Genomic DNA, 21,123 nt, shown 5'->3' on the forward strand with positions numbered 1-21,123 from the left:
TTCAATGGAAAAAGGATTGTCTTTTCAATAAATGGTGCTGGAACAACTAGACATTCACATGAGAAAAATGAATCTAGACACAGACTGTACACCCCTCACAAAAACTAACTCAAAATGGATCACAGACCTAAATGTAAAACACAAAACTATAAAACTCATAGATGATAATGTAGGAGAAAATCTAGGTGAGCTTGGGTTCAGCAATGACTTTTTAGATACAACACCAAAAGCATGACTCATGAAAGAAAAAATTAGTAAGTTGCATTTCATTAAAATTAAAAATTTCTACTCTGCAAAAGACACTGTTAAGAGATAACAGAAGCCACATACTGGGAGAAAATCTTTGCAAAACACATATCTGATAAAGGACTGGTATTCAAAATATACAAAGAACTCTTAAAACCCAACAATAAGAAATGAACAACCCAATTTAAAAATAGGGGAAAGCTCTGAATAGCAACCTCACCAAAGAAGATATACAGATGCTCCATATCATTTGTAATTAGAAAATTATAAATTAAAACAACAATGACATACCACTATACACCTATCAGAATGGCTAAAATCCAAAACATTGACAACACAAATGCTGACAAGGATGTGGAGTAACAGAAACTGTCATTCATTGCTGGTGGAAATGAAAATGGTACAGCCACTTTGGGGACAGTTTGACAGCTTCTTACAAAACTAAACATACTCTTAAAGTATGATTCAGCAATTGTGGCCCTTGGTATTTACCTAAATGAGTTGAAAACTTATGTCTATATCAAAACCTACAGAGGCTGTCCCTGTGGCCTAATGGTTAAGTTTGGCATGCTCTACTTCAGCGGCCTGGGTTCAGTTCCTGGGTGTGGACATACACCACTCATTGGTGGCCATGCTGTGGTGGCAACTCACATATGAAATAGAGGAAGATTGGTACAGATGTTAGCTCAGAGTGAATCTTCCTCAAGCAAAAAGAGGAAGATTGGCAACAGATGTTAGCTCAGGGCAAATCTTCCTTAGCAAACCCACCCCCCCCCAAACCTACACACAGATGTTTATAGCAGTTTTATTTATAATTGCCAATACTTGGAAGCAACCAAGATGTCCTTCAATAGGTGAATAGATAAATAAACTGTGGTACATGCAGACAATGGAATATTATTCAGAAATAAAAAGAAATGAGTTATCAGGCCACAAAAAGACATGGAGGAACCTTAAATGCATATTGCTGTGTGAAAGAAGTCAATTTGAAAAGGTTTCATACTGCATAATCCCAACTATATGATATTCCGAAAAAGGCAAAACTATGAAGACAGTAAAAAGATCAGTGGTTGCCAGGGATTCAGAGGATGAATACATGGAGCACAGTGGATTTTTAGGGCAGTGGAACTATTTTGTATGATACAGTAATGGTGGATACATGTCATTCTACATTTGTCAAAACTCATGGAATATACAACACAGAGTGAATCCTGATGTAAATTATGGACTTCAGTTAATAATAACATCAATATTGGTTCATCGACTGTAACAAATGTACTGCACCAACACAAGATGTAAATAATAGGGGAAACTGTGTATATGTGGCAGGGTAGGGGGAAGGTATGTGGGAACTCTTTGTACTTTCCAATCAATTTTTCTTTAAACATAAAGCTACTCAAAAACATAAAGTCTAGGGGCGCGCCCGGTGGCGCAAGCAGTTAAGTGCGCGTGCTCCGCTTGGGCAGCCTGGGGTTCACAGGCTGGGATCCTGGGCGCACAGCGAGGCACTGTTTGGCAAGCCATGCTGTGGCAGCATCCCATATAAAGTAGAAGAAGATGGGCACAGATATTAGCTCAGGGGCATTCTTCCTCAGTGAAAAAGAGGAGGATTGGCATTGGATGTTAGCTCAGGGCTTATCTTCCTCACAAAATAAATAAATAAATAAATAAATAAATAAATAAATAAATAAATAAATAAATAAATAAAGTCCATTAATAACTTTTTTAATGGGACATTGAATAGAAGACATTTTTACAAAAACAAAAACGGAAAGGATTTGTCACCAACAGACCAGCACTACATAATGTGCTAAAGGGAGTTCTTCAGTGTGAAGGGAAATGATACCAGATAGAAATTTGGACCTGTAGGAAGGAGTGAAGAGCACCAGAGACAGTAAATATGTGGGTAAATGTAAAAAGGAAGGTGGCTATATGTGAACTATATGTCAATGAAAAAAAAGGAAGGTCGTAAGATAAATGAACTTACATGGCTGGAAGGTTCTTATGTTTTATGAGTAATGGTACAATATATTAATCATAAGTAAATTATGAAAAGTTAAAGATGAATATTTTCATTCCTAGAGTTACTACCAAAAAATCTCTAATTAGTAAATCTCTAATAATGAAGAGACATAGCTAAAAAGCCAAAAGAGAACAATTAAAATGAATTTCTAAAATTTTTAAAAAATAATCCAAAAGATAAAGAGTTAAAAAAGGAACAAAGGATAAATGGGGCAAATGGAAAACAAATAACAAGATGGTAGACATAAATTCAACCACGTAAATAATTCCATCAACTATAACTAAAAGGTAGGTATTGTCAGAATAGATTAAAAAAAGAAGATTCAAACTATATACTGTATATAAGAGACATGTTTTAAATATAAAGACACAGATAGGTTGAAAGTTAACAGATGGCAAAAGATATACCATATAAACCAATAAAAAAAAAGTTGGAGTGACTATACTAATATCAGATAAAATAGACTTTAAGACAAAGAGTATTACCAGAGATAAACAGAAATGTTTCATAATGATAAAGGACTTAATTCATCAAGAAGTCATAACAATCACAAATGTGAAGCAAAAATTGACAGAAATAAAGAGACAAAAAGAAAATTTCACAATCATAGTGGGAGATTTTAACACTCCTCTCAGGAGTCAATAGAACAAATACATACACACAGACACAAAAGTCAGTAAAGACACAGAAGATCTGAACAATACTATCAATCATTTTAACCTAATTGACACGTATAGAATTCTAGACCCCAAAATGATAGAATATGTACTCATTTCAGGTGAGCATGGTATATTTATCAAGCGAGACCAAACGCCAGGCCATAACCAGGTCTCAATAAATTTCAAAATATTGAAATTTTAAATGTAATTAAATTAGATAACAATAAAAATGATTGTGTAATTAAATCAGATAACAATAAGATATATAGTAAAATCCCAAATATTTGGAAATTATACAATATACTTATAAGAAACCTAGAGATCAAAGAAGATATCATCAGATAAATTTAAAAATATTTTAAGCAAAGGACAATAAAAATACAACACATCAAAACGTGTGGTATGGAATACAGCAAAAGCAGTGCCTAGAGTGAAATTTATAGCCTTAATGATTATATTAGAAAAGACTGAGGGGCTAAAACCATTGACCTTCAAAGTTTCCATCTGAAAAAGCTATAAAAGGAAGAATGAAGTAAACACAATTAGGTAAAGGCAAGGAAATAATAAAGTAAGAGCAAGAACCAAGGAAACAGAAAGCCAACCAAAAAATCCAAAAGTTCCTTCTTTGACAAGATTAACAAGCAAGAGAATGACTTGGAGGAAATAGGAGAAACAGGGAGACTGTTTAAAAGGTGTGGGTGGTAATCCAAACAAGAGAAGTCGGAGGCCGACTAGGGTGGTAGCAATGAAGAGAGAGAGAGAAATTGTTGAAGTCCCCATACAAAGACTACCAGGTAAAACTGCTGATCATAAAGAAACTATGTTTATTAAACTTGCAGAGCAAAGCAAAGAAGTGTCTCAAATAGGGGACATTAGGAAAGGATACTTAGGGGCCGACCCCTAAGCGGCTTAGCGGTTAAGTGCGCGCACTCCGCTGCTGGTGGCCCGGGTTCGATCCCGGGTGTGCACCGACGCACCACTTGTCCGGTGGTGCTGAGGTCCGATGCGTGCTGAGGCCGCATCCCATATACAGCAACTAGAAGGATGTGCAGCTATGACATACAACTATCTACTGGGGCTTTGGGGGGAAAAAATAAATAAATAAAATTATATAAAAAAAAAAAAAGGAAAGGATACTTAGAGTTTTGGATGCTGGAGGTAGTCATAGGGAGGTTTAGGCAGGGAATTTTTAAACAAGGTGGATTGCTATAACAGTCAGTGGCCTTATCTTTAGAACATGTGAATCTGTGTAAAGTTGCTAGGACTATCCACTTGTTTTGGAACATATGGCTCTGCATTAAGCTTAGACAGTTTGCTTTCTCCATCATGGTTTGGTACAGTTTATCTGTTTTATGAGTCAGGGAACAGTTCACTTTGCACATGGTTGTTTCTGTTTCAATTCTCCAGTGAACAATTGGAAATGTATTTTGGAAATAGAATTAACAGGATATGCTGAGAATACTGAAATGGGAGGTGAGGGATAGGAAGGGATCAAGGAAGACTCTTAAATTTGGGACTCAAATGTAAAAATGAGGACATCATTTACTAAGACGCAGATAGTGGGAGAGGAATGTTTAGGGCAAAAAAATCAAGAGTTATGTTTTGGACCTACTTAAGTTTGAAATGTTCGTTAGTCTTCCAAAAATTGGTATCAAGTAAAGCAGCTGGATAAAAAGGTCTGAAGTTTAGAGGGTGGTCTTTGGGTGAGAGATAAAAATTTGAGGGTCATCTACACATGGGTGACATAAGGCCAACTTTGAAGGTCAATGGTTTAGCCTTTTATTCTTTTATAGAGGCTATAAATTTCCCTCTAGGCACTGCTTTTGCTGTATGCCACAAATTTTGATATGTTGTATTTTTATTGTCATTCACTTCAAAATATTTTAAAATTTCTCTGTTGATTTCTTCATTGATCTCTGGGTTTCTTGTAAGTGTGTTGTATAATTTCCAAATATTTGAGAGTCATCTACATATGGACATAAGGTGAGATTATCTGAAAGTAAACCAGAAGGAAAGAAGGGAGCTCACCCAGTCATTCAGTCGACACCTTATCTCAAGTGTCTTTTTTCTGGAAAGCATTATTCTAAGCACTGAAGAAATCTCAGATAGACAGGATAAGATACAAATAAATAATTAAGGTAATATCAAATGATCATAAATGCTATGAAGAAAACTGAAGTGCAAGTCTGATAGTTGTGGGTAAGAGGGAAATTTTATTAGATTGCATGCTCATGGAAGATCTCCCTCAAAGGTGACATTTGATCTGTTACTCGAATAAAAAGAAGCAGCCAGCCCATTGAAGAGTCAAAGGCAGAGAGTTCTAGGCAGTGGGAAGAGCTGGTGCAAAGGTCTTAAGGTATATATAAACATAACATGTTCAAATTACAGAGAGAAGGAGGATAGGGAAGGTGTTAGAATTGAGGTTGGAGAGGTATGCAGGCGCCACATCTTGAGCAGCCTCACAGGCATAATAAGCAGTTTGATTTCATTCCAAGTGCAATATGAAACCATCAGAGCATTTTACTCAAGGGAGTGACAGGGTCTGATTTAGTTTTTTTAAAAGATCATATCGATAGTTCTATAGAGAAAAGACTGTAGGGTGCAATAGTGGAAGTCAGAAGCGAATGTAAAGGCAATTGGTACTTGGTTAGCCAGAAGTACCTACCAATGACGGCAGCTTTGAAGGCAAAAAATGTAAGTGACTGTAGGAGTGCTCTTGGTTGAAGGACATTCTTATGAGTACATTTTTGTGGAAACCAAGGCAGAGTGAAATAAAGGGCCTTGGGAAATGACTGCTTGCCTGAGGTCTCTGTTTCTTATTGGGCCCGAAGACTGATTTGGAATAACATTTTTACAGGTTATTATTAATAATGCTGCAGAACCAAAATTCTAACACTCCCAGCTCCCTCTCACTCTGATCATAGTTAAATAAGGAAAACTACAGGCTTTTCCCCCCCTCTTTCCCATTATGGAGTATCTGGTAGTGTTATAAAAGATGTATCCATATGGGGCCTATTCACTTTTTATTGAATATATAAATACTGGGCAGGAAAGAGTTGAGGCAGCTAGCCTGTGATCCATTTCTCTCCCATTACTGGGGGTGGGGAGGCCAAGATGCTCTCAGACAGTACTGGATAGATGACCCAGTATTGTAACATGCTGATAACTGGACCTCCTGGAAAATATACAGTTATCTTATACATCTATGGAATGCTTTTTGCAGGATATCCCTACTTTAGGATTGCTTATGGTGACTCTATGGATTTAAGGAGCATGGCTTCCTGAAAAATGTCACATAAACTATTCAGCCATATGAGTATAAAATGGAAATGCTTTATTACAGAGAGCATATGTCTTATACGGGAGGGAAGGACATGGGAGTTGCCCTCTGTGTCTCAGATCTCTCTCTGCTTTGCCTGCTCCTGTTGATTGATTATATTTCTGAAGTTATTTGTAAAGCTTGATATTGGATATGATCTCTGATTTGTGTGAGTCTGATTTGACAATATGCTTCTTTGTGTTATACACACATTCACACACATACACACGGTCAGCTACCGTATACAATTATTTTTGAAACATGCCTTTGAGTTCCCTCCCATAGTGATAGCAGACACTGATATTTCAAGAGACAGAAGAGCAGAGAAATGAAAACAATAAAGACATTGTTTTTTGGAGCTAGGAGCCCAAGAACAGGAGTTAGGATTGCTGAGCTCTCATCCTCAATGTTATCTAGCTATGTGACTTGGGCTTAGTTTTGCCACTTATGAAATACAAGGATTGTGCAATATGATTTCAGAAATCTCTTCTGGTTCTAAAAATCTGGGTGTCCAAAACTGAAAGTAAGAAAAACAATTTCGTTACACAAGAAACACTAAGAAATGAGAAACAACATAGTGATCAAGTCCTCCCTCTGGTGGTCACCATGTTCAATGCCTGCCCTCATTCAGCCACAATCCTGAGGGCCTCGGTACCTCCCAGGCCCCGCTCGCCTCTCTGATCCCATATACTCCCCTCCAATCCACTCTGTTCTCATGTCTTTTCACACCTCTATTATGACAGAGTCAGCCTTGTTTTAGAGTTATTTTATCTCTCCATTAGATCCTACTTTTCGGAGGACAAGGAATGTGTTTCAATTACCTTTGTTTCCCCTATTGTGTTTATGTGTTTCACACATAGAAGGTTCTCAGTGAATGTTTCTAGAACTGAATATACGCCCAGGAGAGCTCAAATACAGTAGAGAATTTTATGCAGTGGCATTTTGCTTACTATAGGAAAGGCTCAAGTTCTCAATAGAGCTATGTTTTTATTAGATTCTGGCTAGGTAGAGAGGAGGAGAAATAATTTCAGGAAACAATAGTAGCAAATGAGATGCTGTAAGGAAGGCTTGAAAGGGACAACAATTAAAGTTTTGAATCCAATGTTAGCTGTAAGAATACACTATGAATAATTTTGGAATGCCTGGGCAACCCCAATGTATTGAGAAGGAAAGGACTAAAGGGTTTTAAAGTTCTAAAAAGAGTTTTTCTGCTGAGGCAGCAGTGGTCTGAATGTGAGCTGTGTCTTCTGCATGTTGAGCACAATCTTTTTGTCCCTTGCAGCACAATTGTGGAAAAAGGTGGAAGCTTTTCCAGGAAGACCGTGAAGGGGCTGTTGCTTTTAAGGGACACAATTTTCCTAGAAACATTTTGCCCTAAATCTCTTCTTTTCTACTTGGAAGGTGGTGGAGGGAGTGAGGGGATGGAGGAAAGGAAGATAAATTGGGCATCTCAGTAGACTAAGAAGAGAGACAAAGCAGACCATTAAGTCCAAGAGGCATAACAGTCTAGAGAAATTTGATAGAGAGAGACCAGGATTTTCTATGACTCTGAACAGGGTGGGGTGGGGCTACTGGTTTCATTAACTTAGGTGTTTTGCAACTCAGAAAGAGAATGTGAGCAGGGATGTCTCCAACTCTATAAGATGGAACCAAAAGTGACATCTCTTAAAGCCTTGGCAACCAAATATAGTTGAACATCAACTTTATCTGGAGAGATTTTATAAACACACAGATTCTTGCAATCCCACAGAAAAACAAATGAAAGACTTGAAATCACACTTTCTAGGAGAGGAATATGAATGGCCAACAAACACATGAAAAATCAGGGGAATGCAAATCAAACCGTTTTTTGTTCAGCATGCTGGCAAAAATTTAAAAGTCTGATAATATTAAATGTGTGGGAAAAAGGCTACTCTTGTACACTATTAGTGGGTGTGTAAATTAGTAACCATCATTTTGGACGTTGCAATCTGGTGCTACCTATTATTACATTTTAAACTGCACATACTCTTCAATCCAGCATTTCCATTTCTCAGCATTCACCCTAAAGTAATTCCCGCACATGCTCACAAACATGCAGGTAAAATGAATTTTTACCCTAGTATTTTTTTAGAAAAGTTTTATCATGGAAAATTTCAAACATGCAAAGCAAACAGTATAGTAATAATCAAACCCCACGTACATGTCACCCACCTAAGAATGTTATTAATAGCTTTAAATAGTAAATAGTCCACATGACAAGTTATGACAGACAATTAAATGACAAGTTATGACAGACAATTAAATAAAAAGTAGTAGGTCCATACTTTGAATTTTGGAATGTTGCGCAGCAGTATAAAAAAAGCTCGAAAGAGCTTTATATAATGTTCTAAATGGGCTCCAAGTCATATAGTTAAGTAAAAAAAGTGAGTTGCCAAATAATGCATATGGTATGGTACTGGTATGATGTGGAGGCTCAGAGCACATGTTCAGGAGCCAGCCCTACCACTTACTAGGTGTGCAACTTGGGCAAGTTACCTATGCTTTTTCTGCCTCAATTTCCTCACCTGTAAAGTCAGAATATACGATAATATTAGTATCTACCTTATAGAGTAATTATGAGAATTAAAGGAGTTAATATGAGTAAAGCAGTTAGAAGAATGTTTGGCACGTGTTAAGTATAAGACATCCTTATTTGTGAAAAAAAATGATTAAAAAGAAGGTAAAACTATATATTTTATACAGTCATGCACTGCATTACAAAGTTCCCGTCTACAATGGACCACATACATGATGGTGGTCCCATAAGATTAGTACCATATAGGCTAAGTATGTAGTAGGCTATATCATCTAGGTTTGTGTGAGAACACTCTATGATGTTCACACAATGATGACATCGCCTATTGATGCATTTCTCAGAGTGTATCCGCGTTGTTAAGCAATGCATGATTGTATGTAAAAATATGTACGTAAAAGCATAGGAAAGGGTCTGAAAGGATTCACACATAACTGTATTAGCAATTTTATCTTGGGGGTACGGGAATTGAAAAGACAGTCAAGGAGGCCATTTGTTTTATGCCTATCATTTGAATCTTTTACAATAAGAAGACATTCCTATTACTTGTATAATACTTGAGCAATTTAAATGAAAATACAATTCCCAGGCTCTACCTTTGGCGATAAACAGTGATTTAAGTATCTCCTACCTGGCAGTATACAGGCATACCTTGTTTTATTGCATTTTGCAGATATTGCATTTTTTACAAATTGAAGGTTTGTGGCAGCCCTGCATCAACAAGTCTATTGGCGCCATTTTTCCAACAGCATTTGCTCACTTAGTGTCTCTGTGTCACATTTTGGTAATTCTTGCAATATTTCAAACTTTTTCATCATTATTTGTTATGGTGATCTGTGATCAGTGATCTTTGATGTTACTATTGTAATTGTTTGGCGGCACCACGAACAACTCCCATAAAAGACGGCAAACTTAAGCAATAAATGTTGTATGTGTTCTGACTGCTCCACCTACCAGGTGTCTCCACCCACCTCCACCCCTCTGACCCCCACCTTTCTCCCTCTCCTCGGGCCTCCCTAGTCCCTGAGACACACAATACTGAAATTAGGCCAATTAATAACCCTACAATGGCCTCTAAATGTTCAAGTGAAAGGAAGAGTTGCACATCTCTCACATTAAATCAAAAGCTAGAAATAATTAAGCTTAGTAAGGAAGGCATGTCAAAATCCCAGATAGGCTGAAAGCTAGGCCTCTTGTCCCAAATAATTAGAAAGTTGTGAATGAAAAAGAAAAGTTCTTGAAGGAAATTACAAGTGCTACTCCAGTGAATACACGAATGATAAGAAAGCAAAACAGCCTTATTGCTGATATGAAGAAAGTTGTAGTGGTCTGGATAGAAGATCAAACCAGCCACAACATTCCCTTAAGCCAAAGCCTAATCCAGAGCAAGGCCCTAACTTTCTTCCATTCTACTGAGGCTGAGAGAGGTGAGGAAGCCACAAAAGAAAAGTTTGAAGCTAGCAGAGGTTGATCTATGAGGTTTAAGGAAAGAAGCTGTCTCTATAACATAAAAGTGCAAGGTGAAGCAGTAAGTGTTGATGTAGAAGCTACAGCAAGTATCCAGAAGATCTAGCTAAGATAATTTATGAAGGTGGCTAAAATAAACAATAGATTTTGAATGTAGACGAAACAGTCTTATATTAGAAAAAGATGCCATCTAGGAATTGCATAGCAAGACAGGAGAAGTCAATGCCTGGCTTCAAAACTTCAAAGGACAGGCTGACTCTCTCGTTAGAGGCTAATGCAGCTGGTGATTTTAAGTTGAAGCCAATGCTCATTTACCACTCCAAAAATCCTAGGGCCCTTAAGAAGTATGCTAAATCTACCCTGCCTGTGCTCTAAAAACGGAAAACAAAGCCTGGACGACAGCATATCTGTTTATAAAATGGTTTACTGAATATTTTAAGCCCCCTGTTGAGACCTACGGCTCAGAAAAAAAGATTCCCTTCAAAATATTACTGCTCATTGACAACGCAGCTGGTCACCCAAGAGCTGTGATGGAGATGTACAATGAGATGGATGTTGTTTTCATGACTGCTAACACAACATCCATTCTGCAGCCCATGGATCAAGGAGTAATTTTGATTTTCAAGTCTTATTATTTAAGCAATACATTTTGTAAGGCTATAGCTACCATAGATAGTGATTCTTCTAATGGATCTGGGAAAAGTCCATTGAAAACCTTCTGGAAAGGATTCATCATTCTAGATGCCATTAAGAACATCTGTGATTCATGGGAAGAGGTCAAAATATCAATACTAAGAGGAGTTTGGAAGCATTTATTTCAACTCTGATGGACGACTTTGAGGGGTTCAAGATTTCAGTGGAGGGAGTAACTGCAGAAGTGGGAGAAATAGCAAGAGAACTAGAATTACAAATGGAACCTGAAGATGTGACTGAATTGTTGCAGTCTCATGATAAAACTTTAATGGACGAGGAGTTGCTTCTTATGGATGAGCAAAGAAAGTGATTTCTCTTTTTTTCCCTCCCCAAAGCCCCAGTACCTAGTTGTATATTCTAGTTGTAAGCCCTTCTAGTTCTTCTATGTGAGCCACTGCCACAGCATGGCTACTGACAGACATGTGGTGTGGTTCTGTGCCCAGGAACCGAACCCAGGTCACCAAAATAGTGTGCCAAACTTTAACTACTAGGCCATCAGGGCTGGCTAGAAAGTGATTTCTTGAGATGGAATTAACTCCCAGTGAAGATGCTGTGAAGACTGTTGAAATGAAAACAAAGGATTTAGAATATTACATAAACTTAGTTGATAAAGCAGAGGCAGGGTTTGAGAGGAGTGACTCCAATTTTGAAAGAAGTTCTACTGTAAGTAAAATGCTCTCAAACAGCATCACATGCTACAGAGAAATCATTCGTGAAAAAAAAGAGTCAATCGATGTGGCAAACTTCATTGTTGTCTTATCTTAAGAAATTACCACAGCCACCCCAACCCTCAGCAACCACCACCTTGATCAGTTAGAAACCACCAACATTGAGGCAAGACCCTCCACCTACAAAACATTATGACTTGCTGAAGGCTCAGATGATGGTTAGCATTTCTTAGCAATAAAGTATTCTTTAATTAAGGTATGTACACTGTTTTTTTAGACATAATGCTATTGTACACTTAACAGACTACAGTATAGTGAAAACATAACTTTTATATGCACTGGTAAACGAAAATATTTGTGTATCTCATTTTATTGTGATATTCGCTTTATTGCGGTGCTCTGGAACCAAACCCATAATATCTCTGAGGTATGCCTGTAAATGGGCAAACACAAAGGACAGAGATAAATGGAAGATATAAGATTAACTGCAGCAAAATAGCAGAAGCAGTTGAGACGGAAATCCGTCCATCTAGTCTAGTTAGAAACTAGACTGAAGTGAACGTTAAAAGGGATCTGAGGAGCAGATCAGCAAGCATTTGGAGACATTATTCATGTAAAGCAGTTAATGTGTCTTAGAACAGTACAGTACAAAAGAAGGTCAGGATTAAGTCTATGATTTTGCACTTATTAGTCATCTGTGGCTAGAATAGTTCACTATCCTTAACAAGGAAAGATTGGAGATTAAATAAGAATATGCCTATGTAAAATATAGTAATTAATTGTACGTACATCACACACATATGCTTAGAAGAATATGCTTATTCTGTAAACTTACACACAAATTCTCATGACTTTTTTCAATTAATTCTTTTTCAATTAATTCCCACATTCTGAGTTCCACACCTATCAAAATATTTTAAAAATAGAAACACATAAACTTGGGCAAACTAAATCAACCTGCCAGCAAGTACTGTCCTTTCTGAATCTACCAGGCAAGTTAAGTTACAAACTTAAGAATTGGAACTGGCTGTTCTTGACATTATTATCATCTAGAAGGACTTCAATTACTTTGTACTTAAAACTTCCTGAGGGCAGGCACCTTGTTTTTATACTTTTGTTTCCCGCTTTCTAGAACAGTGTCAGGCACATAACAGCTACTTCTAAAAATGTTTATTTATTTATTTATTTTTTGCTGAGGAAGACTGGCCCTGGGCTAACATCCATGCCCATCTTCCTCCACTTTATATGGGATGCCACAGCATGGCCTGATAAGCGGTGTATCGGTGCGCTCCCGGGATCCGAACCCAGGCCACCAGCAGCAGAGCAGGCGCACTTAACTGCTACGCCACGGGGCCGGCCCCTAAAAATGTTTATTGAAGGAAGAAATGACTGAATGAATGGTGAGTGAATGAAGACTGCATCATTTCTCTTGAAATTCTCTGGAGATTCCTTGCCGTCATGACTATACCTCTTTCCAGTTCAAGAAACAGCGGGCTACTTATCTAGAATATGAGATGTTGTGTGCGTGTTCCGAAAAGTCACTTGAATATTTTCCTACCACTGATTTTACAATGAATTTTAAGAAATTGGATATCCATCATGCATCCCTTTCTAACCAGATTATAGTTGTTCATGTCTTATCCCAGATGGCGAGCACTTTGAGAGCAGGGATTATTCTTTGAATCCCTCCATAAGATTGACCAGAGTTCCAAGACAATAGGTATTTGGCAAATATTATTGAATGAATAAATGCTGTCTGACAATTTTGATTTAGAGAATTTCTCTCTAAAGAGTTCTCAGAGTATGTCTTCCTCTTCTAGCTGTACCTTCTATTGCAATTGTTCTCATGGGAGGATCATAGAAAATTCCTGATTCTTCCTGCTCAGATGCCATCAAGATAGATAAGGATGGTATAGTCCCACTGTTGTTACTCCTCTAACAAACAATGTTTGCTTTCTCACTAAGACCTAATTAAAGTGTTATGCCCCCACATTCCTCTGAGGACTAAGCCAAGGGTGATTTTTCCAGGCTTCTAATCTCTTAAATTGCCTATGTGTCAAAATTCTCCCTGTGGCCATTACTGGTAACACCTTGAAATAACTGAAAATTATGCCAGAGAGGATATGCGCTTGCATGGAAAAGCCCTTGCCTTTGGATGTGTAGCAAAATAACTCTTAATACTGAAGAAATAAAATCTTTTCAGCTTTGTGAACCAGTGAAAATCTAATAAAAGTGTGTCTCCCCTGGGTACTTTACATCATCAGCATCCTGGCTCCATACTTTGCTTTAACAAATAACTTATTTTAAAAGTTTCTCTGGGGAGAAGACAAAGAGCCAAAAATATCTCAGAAGCAAACTTTACCTAGCAACCTGATAAGGCTGTTTCATACAGTTTCTAAAATTTAACTTCTTGCAGCAAAGTCTCTGTGATTTTTTAGTTTTTGATTTCGGTATGTACTGAAACTTCTTCACAGTTAAGCAAGGAGGTAAAAAAAGTAATGCCCACATGTGAGTAGCACTTTATGGTTTTCAGAGTACGTTCATTATAAACGCTACTACTGTAATTGATCACCTACTACATGCCAGGACACTGTGCTAACCATTTTACATATGTACTGAATATGGAACTTAATCTTTGCCATATTCTTATGCAGTAAGAGATATTACAAGTCCCATTTTACTAGTGAAGAAACTGAGGTTTAGAGGAGTTAAGTAATTTGACCAAAGTCATATAGTTATAAATGGCTGAACTTCGATTTATCTGACCTTAAGAAACCTACGGACTTACTTCACTTGTTCACACTAGTGAGAATCTTAAAACATTAAGTGAACAAGTAACTCTTTTCCTTTTATATGTACAAATCTCCCTATATCTATCTCTGTATCCATCTTTCTCTTCCCTTCTTTCCCTTCTCAAAAAAAGCCAACCTTACCACATATCCTTCATGCCCTCCTGTCATACGTGCTCTGAATTCCTGGTACCACCTTGCTGCACAACTCCAGGGAGCACTGTTCACAAGGTGATCTCTGTGGATGGCACCTCCTGAGGCAAGACTTCAGAATGCAATGCGATTGGCACCTCCCGGAGTTGTGTGACCACCCGCTCTGTGGACTTCTTCCCCTCTCACCTCACCAAGATCTTCAGCTCTTCCATCTCCCCTTCATCATCAATCTCTCTCTCTTCTAAATTATCATCATCAGCATACAAACATATCTACTATCCTAGGCCATAAAGACAAACAAACAAAAAACCCAAGAAACAACAACAATCACCCTTGCCTCTATATTCCTGTTTCACTAGCTTTTTCAGCAGCAGTCAATATCTACCATCTTGAAACATTCTCCTCTCTTGGGTTCTGTGCCATCACTCTTGCCTTGTTTTCCTATTTCTCTAGCCACTCCTTTCCTCTCTCTTTCACTGGATACTTTTCCTTTATCCATTCTCTAAATATAAAATTTCTTCAGGCCTTTATATGAGGCTTCTTTTTTTCTCTTCTGTATTCTCTTCCTAAATTATCTCATCTATTCTTGTGATCTGAAATACTCTCAAATTTATATCTTCACCCCAGGTTTTGCCTCTGAGTTCTTATATCCAATTTTCTTCTTAACAACTCCCCTTGAATATCTTACAAGCCTGTCAAACTTATTTGCCAAACCAAACAAGGTTTCTTGCTCATTCAAGTCTTCCTCATCTCAGGAAATGGCGTCATCCTCATACAGTTGCTTAGGCCAGAAACTTGAAAATTCTCCCTGATTCCTTCCTTTCCCTTATCCTTGCATTTAATCCATCATCAAGTCCTGTCTATTGTATATCCAAAATACATATCAAATAAGTTCATCTCATCTGTTCACCACCCTAATCAAAGCCTCCATGCCATCTCTCACCCGATGCTTTAATAGTGACCAGCTGTTCCTACTTCTTTTGCACCCACCTCCCCCCCATGCCCAATATATTCATAGAGCATCCAGACTTTTGTAAAATGTAAATTGGATCACATTGCTCTTTGCTTAAAATGTTTTAGTGACTTTTATTGTGCTTCAAATAGGGTCTAACCCTAGCCTAGAAGGCCCTATGTGGTGTGGCCCATGCCTACCTCTCCAACTTCATCATAAACGCTGTGCTCTAGGTGCCCTCTTTCACTTCACTAGACAGATCAGACTTTTCTACCTTTGAGCCTCTGGACGTGTTATTCCCTCTGCTTAGAAACCTTCCCCACCTCCAACCTGGCTGCTCTCAACTTATCCTTCAGCTCTCCTCCAAGATTCTTCTTGTTAAGGTTCTCATTGACCTCCACGTTGCTAATAGTGACGCTGATACATGTAGCACCTCTTTCTGTTCATGCAGCAAATTTCCAGTTTCCCTACTAGACTCTGAGTTCCTTGAAGTCAGGGACTACTAGATCTACAATACATCTTCATATCCCCAGAGCCTAGCATAGTGATTTGCTTATAGTAGGTGTTTAATAAATGCTTGTAAATGAAGGAAGGTGTAAGTTGAGACCTCTTGGGAAAGATTGTTGCAGTAGTAACTCACTACCCACCACTAGTGTAGTGGACAGAAACTAGAAAGAACATCAAGAGACAGGGGTTCAAGGCTTGGCACTGGCAATAACCATCTGTTGTCAAATTCTTTTGGTCATAGTTTCCTCATCTGCCCTATCTATATCACCAAATTTTTGATACCTCTCTTATTTTAAGATTAAATTTTTTATTGCTGAAGCCGAATTCCTTAGTCCTCTACCTCCAAATTCCTTGTTGTGGGTTGAAAAACTCATTAAATGAGATTTAATTTTTAAAAACTTTTAATTATGAAGAATTGCAGACCCAATAGAAGTAGAGAAAATACTATAAACACCCATGTACCCATTACTGGCTTAAACAATTATCCACTCATAGCTAATCTTGTTTTATTTCTAGCCCTACTCACTTCCTCCTCCCATTATTATCAAGCAGATCCTAGACTGGTATCATATCTGTAAATACTTTAGTATGTATGAGATATAATTATTAACTGCTAGCTGGCACTCTTCTGTTCCTCAATGGCTTAAAAAGTAAAGCGTTCATTGAACAGCATGTGGTTCTTCCCAGAAACCAGATAACTAGCATGATGATTTTATCTCATGACTTAACCAAACTGTGTAAATTCTTTAAGGGGGGATGAGGGAGGGTGGATGTTACAGCACCTAGCTCAGTGCCTTGCAATCAATAAATAGAGGTTGAATGAAAACTCAATGTGCTTTAGGTTTTTTAATACAATCTTATCCACAGGAATATAGGGCCTTGTCTTATCTCCTTTCTTCTGTTCCTTTCCTGAATTCGTTACAGGCAAATTTCAAACTTAAAGCATTTTTTTTTTCATCTAATGATTTTTGCCTAAGAAGACTTTTCCAAACCGGACACACTAACAGGGGGCGGTGCCTCCGGGGGCGGTGCCGCGCGGGGGCCCCGCCCCCGCCTGCCCTCCGCCCTCCTGTTCCTCCTCCCCTCGCCCTCCCGCTCTCCTTCCCGGCAGCCCTAGCGCCCGCCCCGGCGCTCCTCAAGATGGCGGCCGATAGTGAGGTGAAATGTTTTCTCCTTATCTATCCCTCTCTCTAAGTTCGCTCCTCCACGTCAGCGCCCCGAGACTCAATCTCTTTCTTTCCTTCCCTTTCCCGCAGCCCGAGTCCGAGGTGTTTGAGATCACGGACTTCACCACTGCCTCGGAATGGGAAAGGTGAGTGAGTCGTGTCGTTGGTTACGGGTGCCTCGGGCCCCGGCGTCCCCCCGCGGCTTCCCCAACATAGACGGTCCACCTGTGACGCCTCTTAAGACTCCTGGGCCCGCAGGTCTCCGCCTCCTCCCCTCTCTGGTCAGCTTGCAGGCCTCTTCTGCGTCTCGCGTCTGACAAGCCCCAGCTCACCCCCGTCAGCCAACCCCTGAGACTCCGGCTCTCAGAAAAAGTTTTGTTTACTCGCAGGCCACTTTCCTTAGATCTTGGTTGTTGCCCACTCGCATTTACAATTTCCGTGGCTACCACTTCCGTTCCACTTTTCGTTTCCGTTTAACTCTTTGTTATTCTAAGCAGTAAATTTCGCAGTGCTTTTTTTCCTCCTGTATACGTCGGTATATCCTTCTTAGGAGGAGGCCTTCAGAGCATTGGTGGTTGTCCATCTGCCACACTCCCACCATCTCCATTCTGTCTTTTAGAATAACCTTTTAAAATAGTCTGCATGTGGCTTTGGAACGCTTTGATTCAAGTTGTTGCATTTCAGTGGGTCATGTGCCCAGGCTTTCTGTGCCTATCAAACTCCATTGAACAGCTGAGTGAAATCGTTGTGTCATTGAAATTAGTTGAAAGCCAAGTTTGTGGAGGAGTGATAGCTTAGATGAGAAGTATTCTGTTGGGTGGCTCAGAGACCCTTCAGTTTCTGGGTGTTGCGGTCAGGGGTTAGTTTGTTGCAACGTTTTATTATCTTTCTGGTTGGGAGACAAAATCTGTGTATGTCATGTCATTGGTTGACCTAGGAAAATGTAAAAGATCCTTGCTGGAATAATAATTTGACCTGTGATACCCTGCAGAAAAGAAAAGTTGGTAAGACGTAACTACACTGGCAACTACACTGGCAACGCTTTATTGAGCAAGTACTTTGTATCCAGAATTACACTAATGGAAGAGAACAAAAAACAAAAATCTCAATCCATATGTTTAAACAAACAAAACAAAACAGCAAATAGTTAAATTGTAAGTCAAGTGGTACTAACTATAAAAATAGTAGTTTAAATAAGGATGATATTGTTGTGGATTACAATTGTTGGAGATATTTTCATAGAAAAGATAGGAAATGAGCTGGGCCTTGAAAGTGGGAAGTAGTTGGTTAGACATGAGAAATTACTGACGTGAGAAGAGACAGGTTAAAAATGAACTTTTGGGACTCCAGGAAGAAATGTCTTTACTGGAGTGAAGTCTGTCCATTGAAAGGAAATAAATAAGATTATTAAGGAAGATAGGACCAGGTTATGGGCAGCTTCCGAAGCTGAGTAAAGGAATCTTTAGATTCAGTGTTTTAAGACCAGTGATTCTCCATCTTCAGTGTGCATCAGAATCATACTTTCCATTACGTCTGAGGTGGACCGCAAAATTTGCATTTCTAACAAGTTCCCAGGTGATGCAGATGTTGCTGATCAGGACACCTTGCTTAGAAAGAACCATTAAAGAACAATAGTGAGAGACCCTTGATTTTAGAATGGCAAAGTGATATGGTGAGAGTTGTTTCAAGAGATGAGGCAAAATGAAGGCGAGTGACCTACTTTGGTCCATAGTTAGGTTGGTGATTTCGAGATGAGAGAAAATGAGGATAGGAGGGAGGGTTTAGATAGATAGAACTTCAAAGGTTTAGATAGATGTGCTTGATGAAGTGTAAGAGTACAAAGAATCAAACATGAAACTGCAGTTTCTTGCCTCAAAGAATGAAGATATGAAAGTGGCAAAGTGAGAAGAGTGCAGTTTTAGACCTGTTGAATTTAGAATAATACCTCACTGTCTTGAAGGTAGTTAGAAAAATGTAACCTGAATCTTGGAGGGTGTCAGTGAGGAAACATCAGAGTATTGACTGGAAAAACGATCACTTTCCCCTAGTTAAATATTTAAAATATCCTGAAGTGGAATATTAAATCCTTTAATTCTTTATTCGGAAATAATTGTTAACACAATTATGAGATCTACCACAAAGTAGGAAATTTGTTTTTTGGCTTTTATGCTCTTGTTTCCAGAGCGAAACTAGTGTTTTACAATTCCTGGGAAAAGGTAAAACTTTGGAGTCTCTTAAACCTTGAGTTTAATGTTTGAGTGAAAGTTTTTGTCAGTATGTTATGAGCCATACAGATAGTTTATTGTGAGGACTGAGTAGAAGCCCATAACTCTTTTTATCGTTTGTCCATTGAAGAAATATTTATTGAGTGCCCATGTGTCGAGCACAATCCAGAGCATTAGGGATGTGGTGGTCAGTAGAAACAGATGATTTTTGCTCTTCCTGAATGTACAGTCTAATGGAAGAAACAGACATGAATTAAGTAATACAAATGAGTCTGTAATTACAATTGAAATAGGAGCTGGCAAGGGAAAGAAACCTGGTCTTGTAAGAGCATATAACAAGGAACCTATTATAGAATGAGGAGTCAGAGGAAATGACCCTTCATCTGAGATCTGGAGAGCTTTCAGGGATAAAATTATTACATTTTTCTAGTGAAATCTCAATACTTTGAGGATAGAGTCCTATTTTTCTCGTTTAGCTAGTACTGATAGAATTCATGCAATAATTATTTTAAGATAGTCCTTCTTTTACTGTGAAAGCTAGGTCATTTTAAATTATTTTTATTATAATAATAATACCTCATAGTAGAATAAAAAAGAAAAGAAAATCACCTGTAATCCTACCACCAGGAGATAGCTACTATTAATATTTTGGGAAGATTCCTTCTGATCTGTGTGTGTGTGATGTAAACTTTTTGTATCAAACCATATTAATACTTACTTCTGTAGCTTCTATTTTTTCATTTAATGTATGAATGTTTCCTCAAGTGGTTTTCAGAACATGGTTTTTTTTTTTTTAAAGACCAGCCGTAAACCTGACCTGACTCTGAGGGGCAGGAAACCTGAGTTCTAGACTGGCTAAGATTTGCCCTGTGCTAACATCTGTTGCCAATCTTCCCTCTTTTTTTTTCTTGAGGAAGATTAGCCCTGAGCTAACATCTGTGCCCGTCGTCTTCTACTTTGTATGTGGGTCGCCACCACAGCATGGCTAAAGAGTAGTGTAGGTCCGCGCCTATGATCCGAACCCACAAACCTGAGCCTCCAAATGGAGTGTGCCAGACTTAACCACTATACCACAGGGCCCAAAACATGATTTTTAATGGGTGCATATTAGTCCATTGAATGGTTATACCATTAATTTACAACTGTTTGCTACAGTTGGGCATTAAGGTAGCTTCCAATTTTTTACCTTTATAAATGCAATGTACATTTCCCATGCAGATTTTTGCTCATATGGCTACATTTTATTTTATTTTTTTTAATTAATTAATTTATTTAGAGTGTGTGTGTGTGTGAGGAAGATCAGCCCTCAGTTAACATCCATGCCAATCCTCCTCCTTTTTTTTCTTGCTGAGGAAGACTGGCCCTGGGCTAACATCTGTGCCAATCTTCCTCCACTTTATATGGGATGCTGCCACAGCCTTTCCTGACAAGCGGTGTGTCGGTGCACGCCTGGGATCCGAACCCGGGCCGCCAGCAGCAGGGTGCGCCCACTTAACCGCTACGCCACAGGACCGGCCCCTATGAATACATTTTATTTATTTTATTTTTTATTTTTTAATTAATTAATTTTTTCCCCCCCAAAGCCCCAGTAGATAGTTGTATGTCATAGCTGCACATCCTTCTAGTTGCTGTATGTGGGACGCGGCCTCAGCGTGGCTGGAGAAGCGGTGCGTCAGTATGCGCCCGGGATCCGAACCCGGGC

The 21,123-nt window shown here is 38.6% G+C and overlaps 1 protein-coding gene across 1 annotated transcript in view; it reads left to right on the top strand.

The window, feature by feature from the left end:
• Positions 1 to 17,132: 17,132 nt before the first annotated feature.
• Positions 17,133 to 21,123, top strand: part of RAB3GAP1 (RAB3 GTPase activating protein catalytic subunit 1) — a 109,499-nt gene continuing 105,508 nt past the window's right edge. Inside the window, exons 1-2 of the mRNA XM_004423873.3 lie at positions 17,133 to 17,188; positions 17,287 to 17,342. Of these exons, the coding sequence (XP_004423930.1) occupies positions 17,171 to 17,188; positions 17,287 to 17,342 (74 nt within the window). The 5' untranslated portion in view covers positions 17,133 to 17,170. The remainder of the gene's footprint in view (positions 17,189 to 17,286; positions 17,343 to 21,123) is intronic.

Source organism: Ceratotherium simum, chromosome 9 (genome assembly GCF_057802395.1).
Source record: "Ceratotherium simum simum isolate JZ-2026a chromosome 9, ASM5780239v1, whole genome shotgun sequence".
Lineage (NCBI taxonomy): Eukaryota > Metazoa > Chordata > Mammalia > Perissodactyla > Rhinocerotidae > Ceratotherium > Ceratotherium simum.